Source organism: Talpa occidentalis, unplaced genomic scaffold (genome assembly GCF_014898055.3).
Source record: "Talpa occidentalis isolate TD23 unplaced genomic scaffold, MPIMG_talOcc4v2.1 talOcc4.2, whole genome shotgun sequence".
Lineage (NCBI taxonomy): Eukaryota > Metazoa > Chordata > Mammalia > Eulipotyphla > Talpidae > Talpa > Talpa occidentalis.
The window spans coordinates 70818430-70837779 of NW_023602073.1; the positions used below are offsets into that span (position 1 = coordinate 70818430).

The following is a 19350-nucleotide window of genomic DNA, read 5'->3' on the forward strand; positions in this document are numbered from 1 at the left end:
ACAGAATGGGATCTTACAAATTAGTTTATTTAGTTATATCAATAACTTTTGTTATCTTACCACAAAAATTAAAGAATGTTTCACATTTATTTTAATAGTATATTTTACTACCCTAGGTATAATGTTAGAAAAATAGATAAAATGATGAATGATAGCTCTAATGATAGAAAATTAAAAGACTAACCTGTGAACAACTCTAATGTTCCTTTGTAATAACTAGATCACATTGATGACCTACCACGTAGAAATTTATGTTGATAGCTGAAAAATGATAGCATGAGACTGTATTCATTTTTTGAGCTAGAAATTTCTTAAAAACAAAGATGGCAATATTACATTATTACAAACCCAAATCACAGGAAATAAATAACAATGCCCACAAAATGGTATTGAACGCATACTTTAAATCACTATTCATCTCTTAAGATATAGGCAATACACCTGAAAGTTAGCCAACAGTCTATCTAACTCAGATCAGAACAGGAAAAGAAAGAAGTTCACATGAAATATTCTCAATGAAAGTACGTACATGGAGTTGTTAAAAGCATGCATTTAGATGCCACATCTCAGAGACTCAACAGAAACATTAGCAGGGCCACGTGGAGTATACTGTTGATATAAGCAGGTAAGGTTTTTTTTTTATTTAAATTTTATTTTTATATTCCCCATACAATTACAACCCCTTATTTTGACCCCAATCCCCCTTTCCCTGCCCCCCCACCCCCCATAGAGTGTCTTATCTCTGTCTTTCCTCTCCCGACCACCCTCTTTGGCTTTAACCTGTGTTTAAAATGATTAAGGCAAATTCTTTAAAATGACACAGTATTTCAACACTAGCAATAAACGTGAGGCTCAATGATCATGAAAGGAAATCACAAATGATTTTGGAATACATTTTAAACAAACTAATAATAAATAAGTCTCCAATGACTTTAACTTAGTAATAAACTATTTGTGCCCCTAGACATTTATGCACTTTTTAGTAGTTAATGGTTAAGATACAAATGTTTTAGAGAGGAATTCGTGGCTCAGTCTATGAAGTGACATTCCCTTAGAATAATTTGTATCTTCTGTCCTTGTTTTGATTGTGTTGATAGTTATAGACAGGGTCACGTGTTTGCATTTTGTGACTTTCTATTATAAATCTGGACAAAAACCTAATCACTATCACATTATCCCTTGAGTATGGAGTGTTCTTACTTTAGATAATGGATTCTTTTAAGCAATTCCTTGGTAGTCCTTTGCTTCACTCTTCAGCTCTGAGTCAACTTAGTGTTTGCTGTTTTTCAAAAAAATGGTCTTCAGATGTTTTGCTTTTTTAGAATTACATTGTTTGATCTGTGTACCACAAGTGCTTTGCTGTTATCCAAACATCCACAAACATGCACAATAATGTGAAAATTAGAACTGAAATCAATGACCAGAAATATAATTGTTTAACTTAAGAAAAGCAGCTGAAAAAATGTTAAGGGGATTTTTTGTAAGAGACCATCTTACAAATAACGTAATTACTTTGTGAGGCTAGGGGCTAAATTGTGGGTGATTGTTTCAAATATCTAACTGCATATTTAGTCCACAATAGTCAGAATTATAGTAAACTATTGGGGAAAGGAATTTCCCACAGTCTATTTGACTTATGGCTCTAAAGTAAGCCTTTAATTTAAACTTGTTTATAAATATATCTCCCCTTTAAAAATCACATTTTAATTTTAAGGTTATTATTAGTTGTGATCTTTTCCTATGGATTATTCCCTTTTCCTGAATCATTGAATAATTCCCTTAAAAATGAACATTGTTTTTGTGAGTGCTGATGGATGTTATTCATGTGTAAGTTTGAGAATGACTCTAGTAGTGGAGAGCAAAGTTGGCATTGTGAACTTTACGTGAAACTTTGGAGTTTGCTTACAAAATTTTATCTAACCCTGTTTTATTTTTTATTAATATTTTATTTTATATAATTCTTACATCATTTTTCATTTTTGCAAATGTATGCATTTTCATTTTGGTTATATCCCCCATACAATTGCACCGCCCCCTTATTTTGACCCTAGTCCTTCCTGTCCCCTACCCACTCCCCACCCCATAGTGTGTCTCTGGTTTATAGTGCTTGTCTAACCCTGTTTTAAAAGAGAAAACAAGTATTTGGAAAAATGCCCTGGGATGATATTAAAGCCCCATTTCAAGAGTACAACTTCAATTTTGAATCTTTTATTTTAGACAAATTTGTAAAGAATTCCAGGACCTCTTGAGCCAAGATAGATCACCACTGGGATCCTCCAGACCCACTCCAATTCTAGACCTTGACATCCAGAGACATTTAACACATTTCAGGTAAGACTGATTTTCCAATTTGCTTGATTTTTTTTTTTAATTTTTAGGCTGTCTTTGCTAATCCAGAATTTTTTTTCACATATTCATTTACAGATGACACTTACATATCCATATAATGTTTTTTAAAAAACTGGAGATTTTGTAATTCCAGTTATCTAAGACCAAATTGTAAAAATAATTAAGGCATGAAGCATTTTAGAGGAGAAAATGTAATTTTTTTGTGATTAACAGAGATTAGTGATTTTGAAAGTAAACCCTGTGATTTCCAACAATAGCATTTTTGGATGGGGATTCTGAAATCTTTTATTTTGGTGAAGTAAACTGTTGAACATCAGAAATGGATTATATTACAGAAATTAATGGGTTATCATAAACTAATTTTCCAGGTGTGTGTTAATTATTTCTACCTTATTAGAAACTGCAAATGGTCCTTTAAGTTATTTCACACAACATATTTTATAGAGTCTAGACTATACTATTGAAAGCATATTTTAAATTTCATTTTCTGAGATATTTGAGAGAACCAAGTTTTTTTTTTATTAATTTATGCCTTAGATGCAATGTGGAAGATAAGGTGATAATTACTCAGGCATCTTCTAGTTTTAAGACTCTAGAAATCAAATGGCTACACAATAATTCTCATTAGTATAAAAATATTTTTTCCTTTTAAAATTATCATTTTGTTTAAAACACAAGGCAAAGGAAAGATAAATATACATTAAATTTAAAAATATTTTCAGTATCTCTCAGTGACTGTAATGCTGTTGAGTTTACTCCATTATATAAAACAATGGTATTTAAAATATTCTGAATTTTATCAGCAACATCAGAGAATTTTAAATAGAATATTTTATTTTCCAAAATGTTGCAGTGCTCCTCAAAATGTAATAGACATATCTCTGAAGACTAAACTTCTGATTTATTTTCTAAAAATGTAAGATACATATATATTTCACAGGACTTTTCTCTAACACCCAACTGGGTGATGGTGAGTGTAATAAAGCTGGGAGAAAACATATACCCAGAAGTTGAGTAGAAGACTCTGAAGTAAATAGACCTATTTTCATACTTAGACCCTCACACATGAGCTGGGTTGTATGGAGTAATGTGCGTGCTTCTAAGCCACTATATCCCCAGCTTTAAGTGGAATAAGAACTTCTCCATTTTAGAGTGGTCATGAGCTAAAATGTGATAATATAAGTAATATGAATGAGTAAGCATTCAGTAGATTATGTACTGTTTACCACAGATTCAAGTTTAAAAGGTATGGATGGCTTAGCTATCACAGCTATACAAGTATTTTCCACATTTTAATTCTTTTATGACAGTTATCTGCAAGCAGCTAAAATTTTCCAGGCAGTTTTTTAAATTATAAGGCATTAATAGCTCAATCATTATGCTACCTTTTCAAGAGTCACAGCAATTAGGTAAACCATATTTTCATTTGTATATACATTAAAGAGATATAATTATTCCAGTGTTCAACTCAGAATTTACTAATTTTTATATAAACTCAATTCTGGATTTAAGGAAATTGGTTAAGTTACAAATTTACTCAAGGGGAAACATAACTTAAAATACAGAGAACTGTCATGTATACTAGGTTTATTTCCAATTACAGATGCTGCAGCCTTTGTTGGACAATGAGCTGTCCTTTTTCAGGCTCAGAACGAAATATAGCATCAATGGGTAAAGTGAATATCAACACAGTGTGAAATAAATAGGCGAACCATTTGTTCAGCATAGGCACAATTTGCTAAGTTGTTGATACGTTAGCTAGTTGCCAACTTAATGCCATAAAACTCCATAAAAGTTTTGGAGAAAACTTTCTAAATTTGAAGTGTATGTTGCCTCCATAGGCTTTAGAAGCTCTTATTTATATCCTACCTGCCCCTGCAGAATATGATAACAAGATTATACCTGGCTATAGATATCCAATCACAACAATTGGAAGCAAATAACCATATCTTAAAGCATTTTAAAGTACTTCATTGTTTATCTACCTATACAATTTTTGTAGAATTATGTATGTATTGAGATTGTATTTTGATATCAGAAACTTATGCTTTCCCATTTATTTTGTTTTTTTTAATGTTTGCCACATTTTTCTTTTATTGTGCTTGAACTATATTATAGATTATCCTGGTGAAATCTGGTTTCCTAATATAAAGTAATAAAATAATTGAAATTACTTAGCCAAAATTCATTTTATAGCAAATCCCCTAACATCTTTTTTTTATTGTGGCAAATAAAACACGTAGCATAAAATGTACCTTTCTAATCATTTCTAAATATACAGTTCAGTAGTGTTAAGTATATTTACACTGTTGTGCAGGGTATCTTCAGCATTTTTTCATTTAGCAAACCTGAAATTTCATAATTACTAAACAATTCCCTATATCCAACCCTTCCAACCCTGGCAACTACCATTCTTTCTAACAATATGAATTTGCCTACTCTACATAGCTCATAGAACAGAATCATGCAGTATTTGTCTTTTTGTGACTGCTTATTTCACTTAGCATAATGTCAACAGGCCGATTTGTATGGCAGTGTGTTACACTTTCATCCTTTTTATTTATTTATTTATTTAGATTTAACAGCATTTTTATTTTTTTAATTACACTTTCATCCTTTTAAGATTGAATAAAATGTGGTGTATATATCACCTCTTTCTTACTCTGGTTATTTGCAATTTTGATGTTGAGTTGTGGGAGTTCTATATAAATTCTGACTGCTAACCCAATATTAGACATATGACTTGCAGACATGTCTCCCATTCTGTAGGTTGCCTTTTTATTCTGCTGACTGTGTCTTTTGATGCACAGAAGTGTTGATGTGGTTCAGTTTGCCAATTTTTACTTATTGTTGACTGTGCTTACCAAATCCAATATCATGAAACTTTCCCCCTCTGTTTTCTTCTAAGTGTTTTATAGTTTTTGGTCTTGTGTTTTAGGTCTTTAATACATTTTGAATTAATTTTTGTACATGGTGTAAGTGCCTGACTTTATTCTTTTGCATGTCTTAAACTATATTCTTTTAATTAAAGATACATCATTGATACTTCCAATTAAATCTCATATTGAAGCCTTCTGATAAAGATCAAATATAATTGTTTGTTTTTGCTTCTATCATACATTTATTAGAAGAGGGCTTGATAGAACATCTTAATAGGGCAGTCACAAAAAATTAGCTTGTTGCCTGGCTTTGAAAAAGACCCTACACAATATAAATTTGCACAACAATCTCTCTTAGAATGTTTTTAAAATCTCAAGTACGGCAGTACACTCTTGAAGATCTGATTCAATAGGTCAAGTCCAGGATTAGACTTGGGCATCTGTATTTATTTGCAAAACTCTGAAGTTGATTCTGACAAGTAGCTTAGGATTTTCCCAGACTATTAGGGTTTTTTTTTTTCCATTTTAGAAAATAAACAGTTCTAATTCATTTTTTTAAAAGATTTATTTATTTGTACAAGAACTGGGGTACAGTCAGAGGCGTGGGAAGGTGAGAGAATTCACCACAGACAGAGCGGGGAGCAGAACAGGCAGACAGACTAAAGACACAGCTAAGGGGTGCAGCAGGCAAGGCAGGAGAGGTCTGCTGTGCCATGTGGGTTTCTCCCTGGCCGGCTGGGAATCGAACCTGTGCTGCAGAGCCTGTGGACAGCTTCACAGCTCAGCACTCAACCCTCTGCGCCACCAGGGAGGCCCATAGGGCCACCAGGGAGGCCCATTTTTAAAGTGACAGGATTATGTAAAGTTTTGTCTTGCACACTAACATAATTAAAAGATTCTCCATCTATTTTTCTGGTGATAATCTAGGTAAAGTGTGTTACTTTGATGTGTGTCTCTTTCATAATTTCCTACTGACAGAGCTAACTTTAATTTTGACAGATGCATAAGCTCAAGAGAAAAATGAGTTAGAAAGGAAGCAGATCACATAAGACTTCGAAAACAGTCAGTCGGCACAATCTGATTTTCCATCATTTTTTTTTCTGAGTGTTGACTGGAAACGAAGGAGAGATTATAATTGGCTAGACCTAGAGAATATGCTTAATTGCTAGCATTGACTTGTGCTAACATTTCCTTTAGTCAAAATCTCCTTTCCAATGCAGACTACTTGAATTATACTTTGTAGGGTGGCTGATTTAGTTCCTCAAAAACTGTGGCTTACAGATTGAATATGTGCAAGTAATGATATGGCCTTACAAAGCACAGATAACTACTTCCAGTTTCCTGTGGCAGCTGACAGATCAGGGTGCTCTGGGAGACCATGTTGTTCGTAGCAGTGACCCTCCCCAAGCATCACAGCCTGAAAGCTGCTTTTTTCCATCAAAATGACAGGAGGCAGACTTATTCATTATTTATAATTTTCTGAGTACCATCAATAGTGTATATTGCTGTAGAGAACAGAGCAGACACCAAAACACCTTCTGGATGGGGAAGAGAAATTGATTGAAATCTGCAGAAGACCTGAGGACACTCTTCCCAGAAACAACTATGGCAATTAGATCTAGGTAGCATGGAGTTTCGTGGACAGAAATGACTCAGCTCAGATAGAAACTCAGAGCCCAATTTTCTGAAATGTTTGGAATTTTCCTGTTTGAGAATTTCAGGAAATCATGACAACTTTTTCTTTCTTTTTTTCATGTTCTTATAATGAACTTGAATCTGAAGTCAAGCAAAAGCATATCAGAAAATATAAATAAGGGGAGTAAGTTAATTATCATTAATGCTCAGTTCAGAGAAGAGTCTAACAGAAAAACAAGAAAGTTTTCTTTCTCAGCATCTACCAGAGGAGACTGAAATTTTATTGTTTCTTGCATTTTAGTCTGCTAATAGCAGCAGCATGAAGTAAAATGTTGTCCTGATCCTTAGAAACTTCAAATGTGGAGCACAGTTATATACAAAGACTTATAATCCAAGAGAGAGATTTTATCATAGAAGGTAATTAGATTACAGGTAATGACATGGAGTGACTGACAAAGACTTTTGCTTTTCTATTCACAATACTCATCACCTTATGTGCCCAATAAATATATGTTCATAAATATAGATTATTATAATATCTCTAGCAGGTGTTGGATGTATCCTCCACTGGCTTATTCCCAAGACTGTGATATTTTTATTAGATTTTGAGCTGGGGAAATGTAACAATCAATATGCTTAATTCTTCTAGTTGAGTCAAAAAGTATAACGATGCCAAACCTTACAAACAGATACTCCTACTACTCCCATAATGCTTTGTAAGGAAGAAATGTATAGGTTGAAAAAAAGAAAGAAAGAAATGTAAAGACAGTCCAGATATCTGTGTGTTTTTCAGTGATTAAATTTTCTTCACTGATTCTCAGTGTTGGGAGGCCTATTACATTTCCCTTCAATATTTAGATCTTCTCTCCAACATCCCTGTCAAGTTGTCATCCATTCCAGGCTTGAAAACTTTCAGTGATAGACTGCTCTTTTCTTGCCGAGGCCTCCCTTCTATCTCTGACAACTCTATTAGAAATGCCTTCCTTCCATTGAGGTAGCATCTGTCTCCCTAACATCCCACTCGTTGGGGAGCCTTACAGAGTCGGTTTAATCCCAGTTGCTAAAAGCAGCTCTTGTGGCTCTGAGTTTTGTCTTTCTGGGCTAATCCCCCCCCCCATTTTCTTTTATGTTCCACATATGACAAGCATTCCAATCCATTCACCAAATACCTGCTGGGTGGTGTGCTCTTGGCTACATCCTGCAAAGAGGATGTGTCTTTTTTTTTAAGATTATTTATTTATGCATACAAGAATTGGGGTACAGGCCAGAGGTGCGGGGGATGAGAGGATTCACCAGACACAGAGTGGGGAACAGAACAGGTGGATTGACTGAAATACACTGCTGAGGGGAGCAGTGGGTGAGACAGGAGAGGTCTGCTGCGCCATGTGGGTCACCTCCCTAGCCGGGGATCCAATTCCTGCTGCAGTGGCTACAGATAGCTTCATAACACTGAGACTTATCCCCTTGTGCCACCAGGGACACCCCAAAGAGGATGTGTCTTTACTTAAATGTGAGCCTGTTTGTTTTTCTCCAAGGAGCCTAAAGTTTGTATAACTTTTGTTTGTGTTTATTTTGTGTTTATTTTCTTGGTCTGGGTAAGTAGTGGCGGAGGTAATCAGCAGTGGATGATTTGGATGATTTTCAAATTTTGAAAATTTGTTATAAAATTTGCTGATTGTTATAAAAGCATTTTTAGTGTTAGAAGATAAATTAAGAAATTTCAATGAAATCCCTAATTCCAAGTGACACATCATGGATAAATTACACAACTAGGCTTAGCATTTACGATATTAAATGATTAAACAAACCTCCTTTAGGATGTACTGCCAGTTCAAGAGGCCATCTAAGTACATTTTTCTAAGAATGTTGGAAATACCACGCATGGATTGTGAATGACAAAAAAAAAAATTTCTGCATTTCCCAAACTTACATCCTTTCTGTAAGAGCAAAATTAAACTATAAAACTTACACTTAAACTCCAAAATTGAATGACATTGCTAGGGGCAAAGAAAAACATACCTATAAGTGATCATTTCTTATTCACTAGTTAGTAAGAAAGGATAACTATACTTACATAGGGGTAAAAAAGTTTTCCTAGAAGTAAAACTTTCAATAGTAAAAATGTAGACTGAAAACAGGGAATATTTTTCACTTCCTTTGCAGACAAGTGATGAACCGCTTGTATGACTCTACATTAAATTATACTTATTTAACATTAAACAGGAAATTAAAACAGTTGCACAAGTTACATAGCACCAAACCCAAATACTGCAGCAAATATATAAATAAAAGCCTCCTCTGCAGGTCATAGATGAATCTTTAATGCTCTCTCAGCTCAATACTTAGGAGACTTGTACAGTAAGTCCTGACTCAGTGTCATTGATAAATTCTTGGAACTTCAAGCCAAAGGATTTATGCTAAAACTTATTTTAGCACAGGCTAGTTAATATAAAGAACTAAGTCCCTATGGTATAGTTCTGCTCACAAAAACATCATCAAACTTCTAAATAAAGACCAAACCATTTCAAATACCAGACAATAATTTGTATCCATTCATTTTCCAACCACTTAATCCAGCTCAGGAGAACCTGGTGGTCTGAGCCCAGCCTGGCAGCCAGACCACAAGGAGGGAACCAGTCCCATACCAGACAATCTTCCAACTTCTGTCTCAAGGCATGTCTCACAGACACACGTTCAGACTGGGAGGATAAACACTGGATGAGTAACTTAATGTGTGAGTGTTCGGGATGTAGGAGGAAACTGGAGAACCTGGAAAAATCTCATGCAGACATGGGGAGAACATATAAACTACACAGACAGTTCCCTGTTCAGAAATTGACTTTTTTAAATCAACATTATAAGAAAATGTTGAACTGAATGATGCTATCCAAGGACTTGCTGTAATTCAAATAACAATAAAAGCAGGGACAACTCTTTTCTAATAACAAATTGTATAGATGGGCTGGCATAACCCATGTGTGAGTAATTGACTTTGGAGAATGCAATAGTTTGGGAAAGAAAATTGGTAAATTTTCTAAAAAGTAATCTCCTCTATGATTAGAGGAGAGTCTTAGGGAGACAGTACAGAATCATGGAAGTACTGGGGATGGATGTTGAAGGGCTTACTTCAATCTTCTCTTGGTTGCCAGCTGGAAGTGTGGATTTAAAACAGACAATTCACATCCAGCTCTGCATGTTCATCCTCAAGTCAACACAGTCAAACTGCAGAATCTGTAAGGGTCCTCTAGAGTAGAAATACTTTCCCTCATTCTCAATTTACTGCTCCACGTTAAGCAATTATTTTTTCTGTGTTTCCATGTGAACTGATTTTTTTTTAAATTGTTATCAACCAGTTCATTTATAAAAATCAATGATTTATATCAAACTTATCTAAAAAAATAAGAGTCCTAACTTTAACATTTCCATTGCCCTATTCCAAATAGAAAATACAAATTGTCTAATAGAAAGACATATAAGATGATTAATTTATTCCCCAAAACTATCCCCATATGTAAAAAATAGGGTGCAGTTGTCAAAAAATGACTTTTGCTTCAAAAAGTTGACTTGGATGTAATTGATTTTGTTCTCTCCTAATGTGTATGCAATGATTTTATCCTTAGCCTCTTTGTAAGGAGCTGGATTGAAGTAAAATGGAATCACAAGGACCTATTCTCCTCTGGGACTCAAAATAAGTGGTAGAGAAAGAGCAGGAGAATGTGACCTTAGGGCAGCACATCTTCCAATCTGACAGATATTCAGGGCAGTCATAAACACTTCTCCAAAATGAGTGTTGTAGAGCACTATCCCCTCAAGGTACACCTTGAAAATCTTTCTTGGTCAAATGCTTTGTTTCAAGAAACCATGATGATTAAACTCTTCTTGAAGTATGGGGGGGGGTGCACATTAGCATATCAAAGGTTCCCAGAACCCTTTTTGAATGGAAAGAATCCTTAGTCCCATGTTTCAAAAATTTGATCACAGAAACTTTTTTCTCAGAATACCTCATAACATCCCAGGGAACTAAGGTTCTACAGAAGTTCTTGGGGGAAATGCTGAAAAAGTTCATCATCCTCCTTTTCCCCAACAGGATATCAGACATGGTAGTTAGATGTTATTTCTTGATCCCAAGGGAATGCATCCAGCTCCCTAGCCACATTTGGACCAAGTATGAACTGTTTTAAAAATACTGATATTTTGAACCTGTTACAGGGCAGGGTGAGGAGCACCCCAGAACCCCAAACCTGCTCACTCTAAATAAGTTCTGCCATCTGCCACATCAAGACAAGATATGTTTTAGTGCATAAGAACCTTAGTGCATAAGGAACTTTAATACAATTAGTGTGCAACAAAGAAAAGGGAAAAATACAGTTTCCAAATCAAGCACTCGAAGTTACCCATCCCCTCATGGCTAAATGCCCAGCAAAACAGGGTTGCCCACAAGCAGAGCTACAGGGACGCGAAAGCCACCACAAATCTAAAGTACTTCCTAGTATGGACCCATAAGAAAGGGGCAGAAAGTGCTAGACAAATTTGGAAGGAAAAGAACAAAATCAGTATAAAAGCTGCCATTGTTAACCTCCCGAAGGGTCTCTCACCCATATTTGTTTCAACCAGTCCAAGACCAAGAAAAAAGTGCAGCTTCTTAACAGGTCTTTCTGCTCCATGTGCCTCCTCCAGGTGTCCTTCTGGCTCCATCCTGCTTCCTTCCTTCTCCAGTCTCCTCTCCATCTTCTTCTCCCTGCTCAGCTCCACCCTTCCTTGGGTAGGGTCAGGGACCTGGAACCTCCCCTTTACTTGGGGATCACCTTTACAAACCCATCCCAAACCAATTAAATCAGGATCTCTGGACTGGTACCCACACATTGCTATTTTTTAATAAGCTCCCACAGTGATTCAATAGATATCTGGGACTGAGAACCACCAGCTAAAGGTACCATGAAGTATTTGTCACTGCTGCCAAAGCCTTGCTAATGAATAGAGTTCAATGATTCCTTGCCACCAGAGAACTATATACCGTATTTATGTGCTTTAATTAAATTCCATTTTAAAAGTGCTTGGGACCATGAAATAGTATAATCTATGTAGAATAAAACACATTCAGCCAGTTCCCTTTTTCTCTATTTCCCATCCAGTTAGTCTACAAAGAGTAGATACCATCAAATTCTGGGTGGATAATCCCCAGATACATTCCTCAGGGTGAGGTCTCTCTCTCCATGGCCTGCATTCTGGGGTTGTGAAGCTTCAGAGAGATGAAGTGCCTTATCTTCACAATAAGGAAGGTAAGGTTTTGCAGAGAAGCTCCATAATCCTTTGCTGGTATTCTCCTGGGTCTCTCCCCAGCCTTCTGCCCCATGACGGTTCTCATGTGTGAAAGAAGGCATTTTTTCAGGCTGCCACCTAAAACTCTTGGAGGAATACAGACTGAGCCTCAGGCTACATTTGGACCTAAGAGCCTGTAGTAGCTGGAGGAAGGAAAAGGAGACCCATCTTCTCTTTAAATTTTGCAGCCTGCATGCCTCCCAGAGGCCAAAAGGCAGAACTGAAGCTAGTGACATTAGTATCTGTATGCAGTTTGAGAAACCGAAGATGCATGATAGCAAACACCCACTGGAATGATGTAATATAACAAAATAATAGAAATAATAGCCCAAGCTATTTAAACCTCATACACTTAACAAAGTAGGAGAAAAAAAAAAGTTTGATTATAAAATGTTTCAAAGGTAGAAAGTTGAAATTGACAAAATGAAATCAGCTTTAACTTTAATTACCCAAATGATAATGACAGGATATTTTTCTTGATTTTCAGTCATTTAGTTTGAAGCATAATCGTTTGTATTATTTTCAGCTCTTTATATCCCAAAAGAAAGCTAGAAAAATTCCTCCATGGTTAGCAGACACTACTGAGTATCCCAATCATCAGTGTCAAATACTAATAAGACTTCTGTTTTCTTTTCAATACATAATAAACCAGTGTTTGTTTAGTAGGTGGAAACGATGTGCAGAACCAACCCTTGCCAAGATAGGAAGAATCCAGGGGAAAATTCCGTAGGAGTTAGCTTTAGGCTGTGTTTTAGAAAAACCGCTCTAGTGGTTTAATTTAAATGAGTTTAGATGAATCAATTAAAGTAATGGAAAAGCATCTCTGAAGGACTAGAACAATGTGAAAATAGCTTTGTAACATCTCTCTACCATACACAAAGCTAGTGAAATGTAAACCATATTTGCTTAGATTAAGGAACTAAATGTTCCTTGGGTAGATGTTCATTTAGAACCCTTTGTGAATTTGTATTCCAAGTAAGCATGAAGCTTTAGAGATTTTAAAGATAAACATGTAAGGACTTGGCCACAAACAGAAAAAAAGGACTTAACCAAGTATCACAGGGTGAGAATAGAAGTTTGTGAAATTCCTACTATGTAGACATTTCCTACTGGGTAAGCAATGTTAAGTGTTTTATAAGTGTAAGCCATCTGCTAATATTTAATAGCAAAACAAGAAAGGATTATAATTTATTCTCTTTCAAACAGTTGTCTCTTCTCTTCCATCCTCTATTACTGCTTTCATTTTTGGCCTCGATTTCTTCATTTCTAACCCTACTGATAGATTTCCTGTTTCTAATTTCACACAAGGAGCAGAAGTTTCTAATAACTAAAAGAGAATAGAGTTAGAACTGTTACAATATGTTTTCCTTTTAAATGTTACAGGCTATGTCACTAGACCTTATACAGTTCAAGTCCATTGATTAAGGTTAGGTTGCTACCTTGTAGAAAAGATAGTAAAATAATCAATATACACACACACAAACACACACACAAGCACACACACACATGCACAGGCACACACAATCTCCCTAGAAAGATTGAGTCTACCCTGTGGTATCTCCCCAATTGTGATTATATCCTCGCGCCAAGGTGGCAAGTCATTTAATAGACATTCACTTTGTTAGGAGAGTGGATGCTGATGGGTCCGGGTGCGTACACTGATTGAAGAAACAGATGCCACACCAAACATGAGAGCAAGCAAGTGTGGATTTATTGAAGCAAGAGGAAAGAACTCCTGACAGCAGGAGAGGTCTAAGGGAGAATGTCCATTTACTCTAGCCCTGTCTATGACCATATCCTGTCAGGCTCCTGTTGTCCAGTGTACCAGATTATTGATTAGGCACTAGGTGGTCAGGAAGTTTCGTGGTGGTTGTTCTGCTGTTCCCTAATTATCCTCTAGCTGGATCTTACTCTAGGTGGTAGCTAGCTCTAGACAGTTCAGTAAAACACTATTTTCCCAGGGGCTCTTTTTTTTCCCTCTGTTCCTATGTTGTTTAAAATCACTGTCCTGTGTCCCAGCCTTTCCTGTTCCCCAAGTCCTCCTGGCTCAGTTTTTCTCAACTTCAGGATCCAGCAAAGGGTTACTACCTTCCTAAAATGAATCAATTTGAAGAGATAGTTTATGTTGCACAAAGATCCTCTAGAGAATGTTAATTGGGAGGTCTAACAGAATAGGAGTTTTTAAAACCATGAATAAAATTAAGAAGATGCATGTTAAATATAACTTACATTTCCTCTAACATCAGGTACCATAAACTATAACTGTCTGGATTTTCTCAGCAGGTGATTAGATTGCTCACAATCAGTTGTTACAACCTTCCTGCTCCTCAGTGTGAAATTAGTAAAAAGAAAATGAAATCAGTGAGCTGGAATCTAGTTAAAGGAGAAGGGGTGGAAAGAGAGTTAGCTCAAGGTAAATAGAGCTTCTAAGCCTGACTAGCTATAAGCCAAACCTAAAATTTTGGTCTTTGCTCCTTTTAGTTTCAACTTAACTGACTTGGTAAGCCTTTTGCCTAAGAATTGCTCTTGAGTCAGATCACTCAGTGTGTTGCAAGTGGACATGTTTTTCTTAGTCTCCCCTAAATTTCTCATCATTGATACTGGCCCACAACTGAGCTTTCTTCCACATTATGGTAGATCCAAACTTTGGTTCTGTTAGCCAATGTAGGAATTTTCCTTTCTATGTTGATGCCAGCCATTAAGTTACAAATGCATGATGCCTTCAGTCTCATTGTCATTAACATGCTGAGCACATTAACATGCCTTGCAGCTCTGCATTTGAGGTGGTCTTCACAATTGACGACTGCCTAAAATTCACACTCCCAGTATCCTTGCTCAACTGTGAGGCTACTCAACTGCTGTTGTCTAACTTACCTTATCCTCTAATAAGGGATAGGAGTTTCGTTCAAATGTGTTTCTAAAATTCTACACCAAATTGCATTGTTACTGCTTTAGTAACTCCTGGCTCTAGTTTTATATTTTTGAGTGGACTGTTGCTCATTTCTTCTTAGTATTCTAGTCATTTGCCCTTAATGACTGGAATATATTCTGAGAAATGCATTGACAGATGACTTCAGCAATGTGCAAATGTCATAGATTGTCTACACACCTTACTCACACTAACCTACACACCTTACTAAACACCTATGATACAGCTAATTGGGACCACTGTCATATGGTAGCCAGTCATTGACCTAAGCATATTTATGTGACAAATGACTATATTACATGATCTCATCACTTTTACAAGTTTCTGTCCTTTGACAGGATCATATCTTTTTCAAAACCATAATCAAGGGAACAAGAGAACAGTTTCTTTCTTTCTACATTATCCAAGGAGCTTTGAAGGGTAAATGGACTTTAGACTGGCTGAAAAGATTAGGGAGGGACAAACAAAGATATGCAAACATAGGAATTACTATCATAGGTTTGGGAATAGAAAAGAAGGAAGCCTGAGATAAGCCTTACCAAAATAAAATAATAGAACACACCATTACAAATAAAAATGAATAAAGGACACCTGGGAAATGCAAATACAATAAGATATCTAACATGACATTTGTATCCTCTGTCAGTGTTCTACAAAAATTTTCAAAATGTGGTATGGAGATGACACATCTAGCACAGGGCCAGTTGTCTCTTTTACTTATCTCCTTGAGGATAAAGTTTTAGATGCATTTGAATATAGAAGAACTTCTAGATTTCTACTATCTACTTCAAACCACCTTGACAACTATTTAACTATTTAACCCAGGTAAATAGTAGACCCTATTATTATCATAAGCAATTATGAAATGCTGTCTGATGTTAATCTAATGAAAATCTTTGCAAATGCTAAATATAACTTGAGTATTGAATCAGGAACTAAAACTAAAATATTTCTAAAGGCAAAAGTGATCACCATTATGAAATATAGAGATTTGATTCTAGTTTGTTATCTTGCAATGACTTTAGCTTATTTTCCATCTAGGACTGACAGTCAGCCTTATCATTTCTGTTATTCTTTTACTTTTCTGTAGACTCTACATTATTCTTTGTCTCCTTCCTATATGTCACTATGAATGAGATATATACCTTTTTTGTTGATGTTGTTTTATTTTTTGAATGATTGGGGTTTCCCAGAATAGCATGATGTCCCCAGAAATTCTTTTTAATTACCCTGTGATTTCATACTTTTTTCTGTGTCATACTGATATTAGATTAATTATTTGGATTATGACCTCATTGAAAACTGCTAAAATAGGGCCTCCCTGATGATGCAAGGGGTTAAGACGCAACTTATGAAGCTATCTGCAGCCAACTGCAGCACAAGTTCGATCCCCCAGCTGGCCAGGGAGCAACCCACATGGCGCAGCAGACCTTTCTTTCCTGACTCACCCGCTGCTCCCCTCAGCAGTGTATTTCAGTCAGTCTGCCTGTTCTGTTCCCTACTTTGTCTCTGGTGAGTCCTCTCAACCCCCGCACCTCTGGCCTGTACCCCAGTTCTTGTATAAATAAATAAATCTTAAAAAAAAAAAGAAAACTGCTAAAATAGAGGCTATTCCTTGAAGTTAGTATCATCCTATGTAACAGGTCATGCATGTTTTTTGATATGCAGTAATGTTAAGAAAATTAAAATTTACATAAAAGGTATCATAGTTACTTACTGTTAAGTATGACCTAGGTATAGGGTAAGCTTTGTAAGATGAAAAACATTAGCAACCTGTAGTGTATAAATGAGGGACATTATGAAAATGCTAATCTTCCACAGTCAATGATAACTACCAAATATTCAGCACTTACTATAATCTGGCATCATCCTAAACCCTTTACATGGATTAATATAAACAACAACTGCATATGGTAGATTCTATTATTATCACTACTGCATTCTTTTAAAATCTCATTATGTGGGGCCTTCCTGGTGGCGCAGCGGTTGAGCGCTGGGTTGCAAAGCTGCCTGCAGCCTCTGCAGTGCCGGTTTGATCCCCGGCTGCAGGGTGAGGGTCCCACATGGTGTGCAGACTTCCTGCCGCCCACTGCTCGCTTCAGCAGTGTACTTCGTCAGTCCGCCTGCTCTGCTGTCCACTCTGACTTTGGTGAATTCTCTCACCCTCCCGCGCTTCTGACTATACCCAGTGCTTGTATAAATAAATAAATAAATCTTTAAAAAAATAAAATCTCATTATGTCTACCCTAAAGATTTTGTACCCTAATAGCGGTAACTGGTTAGTTAACATATTTTGGAGGATAGTACTATCCAACATTGCTATTCAAAGTTGCTAATGTCATAACAATTATAATAACCTAGACTTTGTAAGCAGTTAATGGCTTCATTTATTAAATGCACAACATATATACCAAGTTGTGCATATATATATATCAAGCATGTTTTTCTATATTATTATAAGACATTAGTTCTATAGAACAACCTGTAAAATGTCACTTCACTGACAGAGTGATACAATGAACAACCTGGGCAGTTTCTGCTCACAAGAAAAGTGAATCTACGCTTGGGGATTAGTCCTTTAGAGATGATATTTGTCATGGTTGAAATGGTCACCTATGCTGAGGTTTCCACAACTCTCCCTACACTTGCTTATTAGTTATGATTAGCCATTAGTTATCTGTTGAAACCCAAGCACAGGGAGCTTACCTAAGAAAGAATTTTCTTTTTTTATTATTAAATAGACTAGAGGTAAGTAGGCTCCTCCATCTGTTTCTGTTCTCACCATCAAGGTAACTATCTTTATCTACATAGAAGCATGACTGTTTGGAGTAGAAGAAAAGGCTCGCAGGTTCTTTAAAGCAGGTGGGAATCATTAACATCGCTTTCCCTCATCTTCTATTATGGAGGTCAAACCCCATGTCCAATCCTAGATTCCTACTAGTGGGAAGTGGAAATGTAATCTCCAGCTGCATTGTTCTATGTCCAGATGAAACTCCAACACTATGACGAAGGAAAAATGAAGTTAGAAGAACAGCCAGCCATTAAGCACACCCAACCAATCCTGACTTCTTCCTGCCATCCTTAAAGAAATGATTCCCACACATAGAGAGTGTATTTTCTAATTTTCATAATGAGATAGAGAATCAGGGTCATGTGCTAGGCACTCATCCTTGTTAATAATTAGTGCATATCAAGTCTACCAATAACAAATCTTCTTCCAAGTCAATCTTAAATTTCTTATGGTCAAAAGCAATAACCTGAATTGTGTTTCATCTTCTACAATGCTTGGTGCCACTTAGGAATATAATGAATGCTGTTTGGTTGAATGTTCTGGACGAAATGGGGTGGGGGAGAGGGGTTGTTCTACATTATACTACACATAGTTCATCCTTTTCCCTACCACTTCTCATTTCCAGTTTGATCACCCATGGCTTTGGGACTCCAGCAATATGTGCAGCCCTAAGCACTTTCCAAACAGTCCTCAGTGAAATGCTGAACTACTTGGAAAAACATACTACCCACAAAAATGGTGGAGCGGCAGATTCTGGCCAAGGACATGCCAACTCGGAGAAAGCCCCCCTGCGGAAAACTTCAGAGGCTGCTGTGAAAGAGGGCAAAACAGAAAAGACAGACTAGCTACATCAAACAGAATCTATTTCCAGAGAGTCTTGCTGCTGATATTTTTTCTAATATATATATCATTGAGGGTGATTAATCTTCAGTGGACCAAATCTCTACCCTCCCCAACCCTCCATAAAAAAAAAAAAAAAATGGAAATGAAAAATGAAACAAAAAAGGACAAAACCAAAAAAAAAAGAAAAAAAAGGAAAACAGCAGTGTAACTGTGTGATGAAACTGTCACTTTTTAATTTTATGTTATGATAAACTCCTTTTGTGCACGTAATTTATTGTTCTGAATTCTATACATCACAGTTTTTAAGCACTTCTGGACTTTGGAGAGGCAACACATGTTTTTCACATCTAACTGACGCACTTTCTTATCCAACTATGTAGTTAGGGATCAGAAAGCATGACCAAACTGGAATCCACCACCAGTGCTTATAACTCCCCCTTTTCTGATTTAACTCCCTGTAAAAAAAAGAGAGAGAGAGAAAGTGTCTCTTTCCATTAGATAGACCAATTTGGCAATCACTCCATCAATAAATGCTTTGAGAACTGAAAAGAGCAGTCCTGAATCTTTGTGCCATGAATTGACAGCAATTCAAAAATTTTGGTCAT

General features: G+C 36.2%; 1 protein-coding gene across 1 annotated transcript in view; it reads left to right on the forward strand.

The window, feature by feature from the left end:
• The window catches only part of TFAP2D (transcription factor AP-2 delta), a 55316-nt gene extending 36351 nt beyond the window's left edge, over nt 1-18965 (forward strand). Inside the window, exons 7-8 of the mRNA XM_037520910.2 lie at nt 2218-2331; nt 18528-18965. Coding sequence (XP_037376807.1) covers nt 2218-2331; nt 18528-18747 — 334 coding nt within the window. The 3' untranslated portion in view covers nt 18748-18965. The remainder of the gene's footprint in view (nt 1-2217; nt 2332-18527) is intronic.
• The last annotated feature ends 385 nt before the right edge of the window (nt 18966-19350 follow it).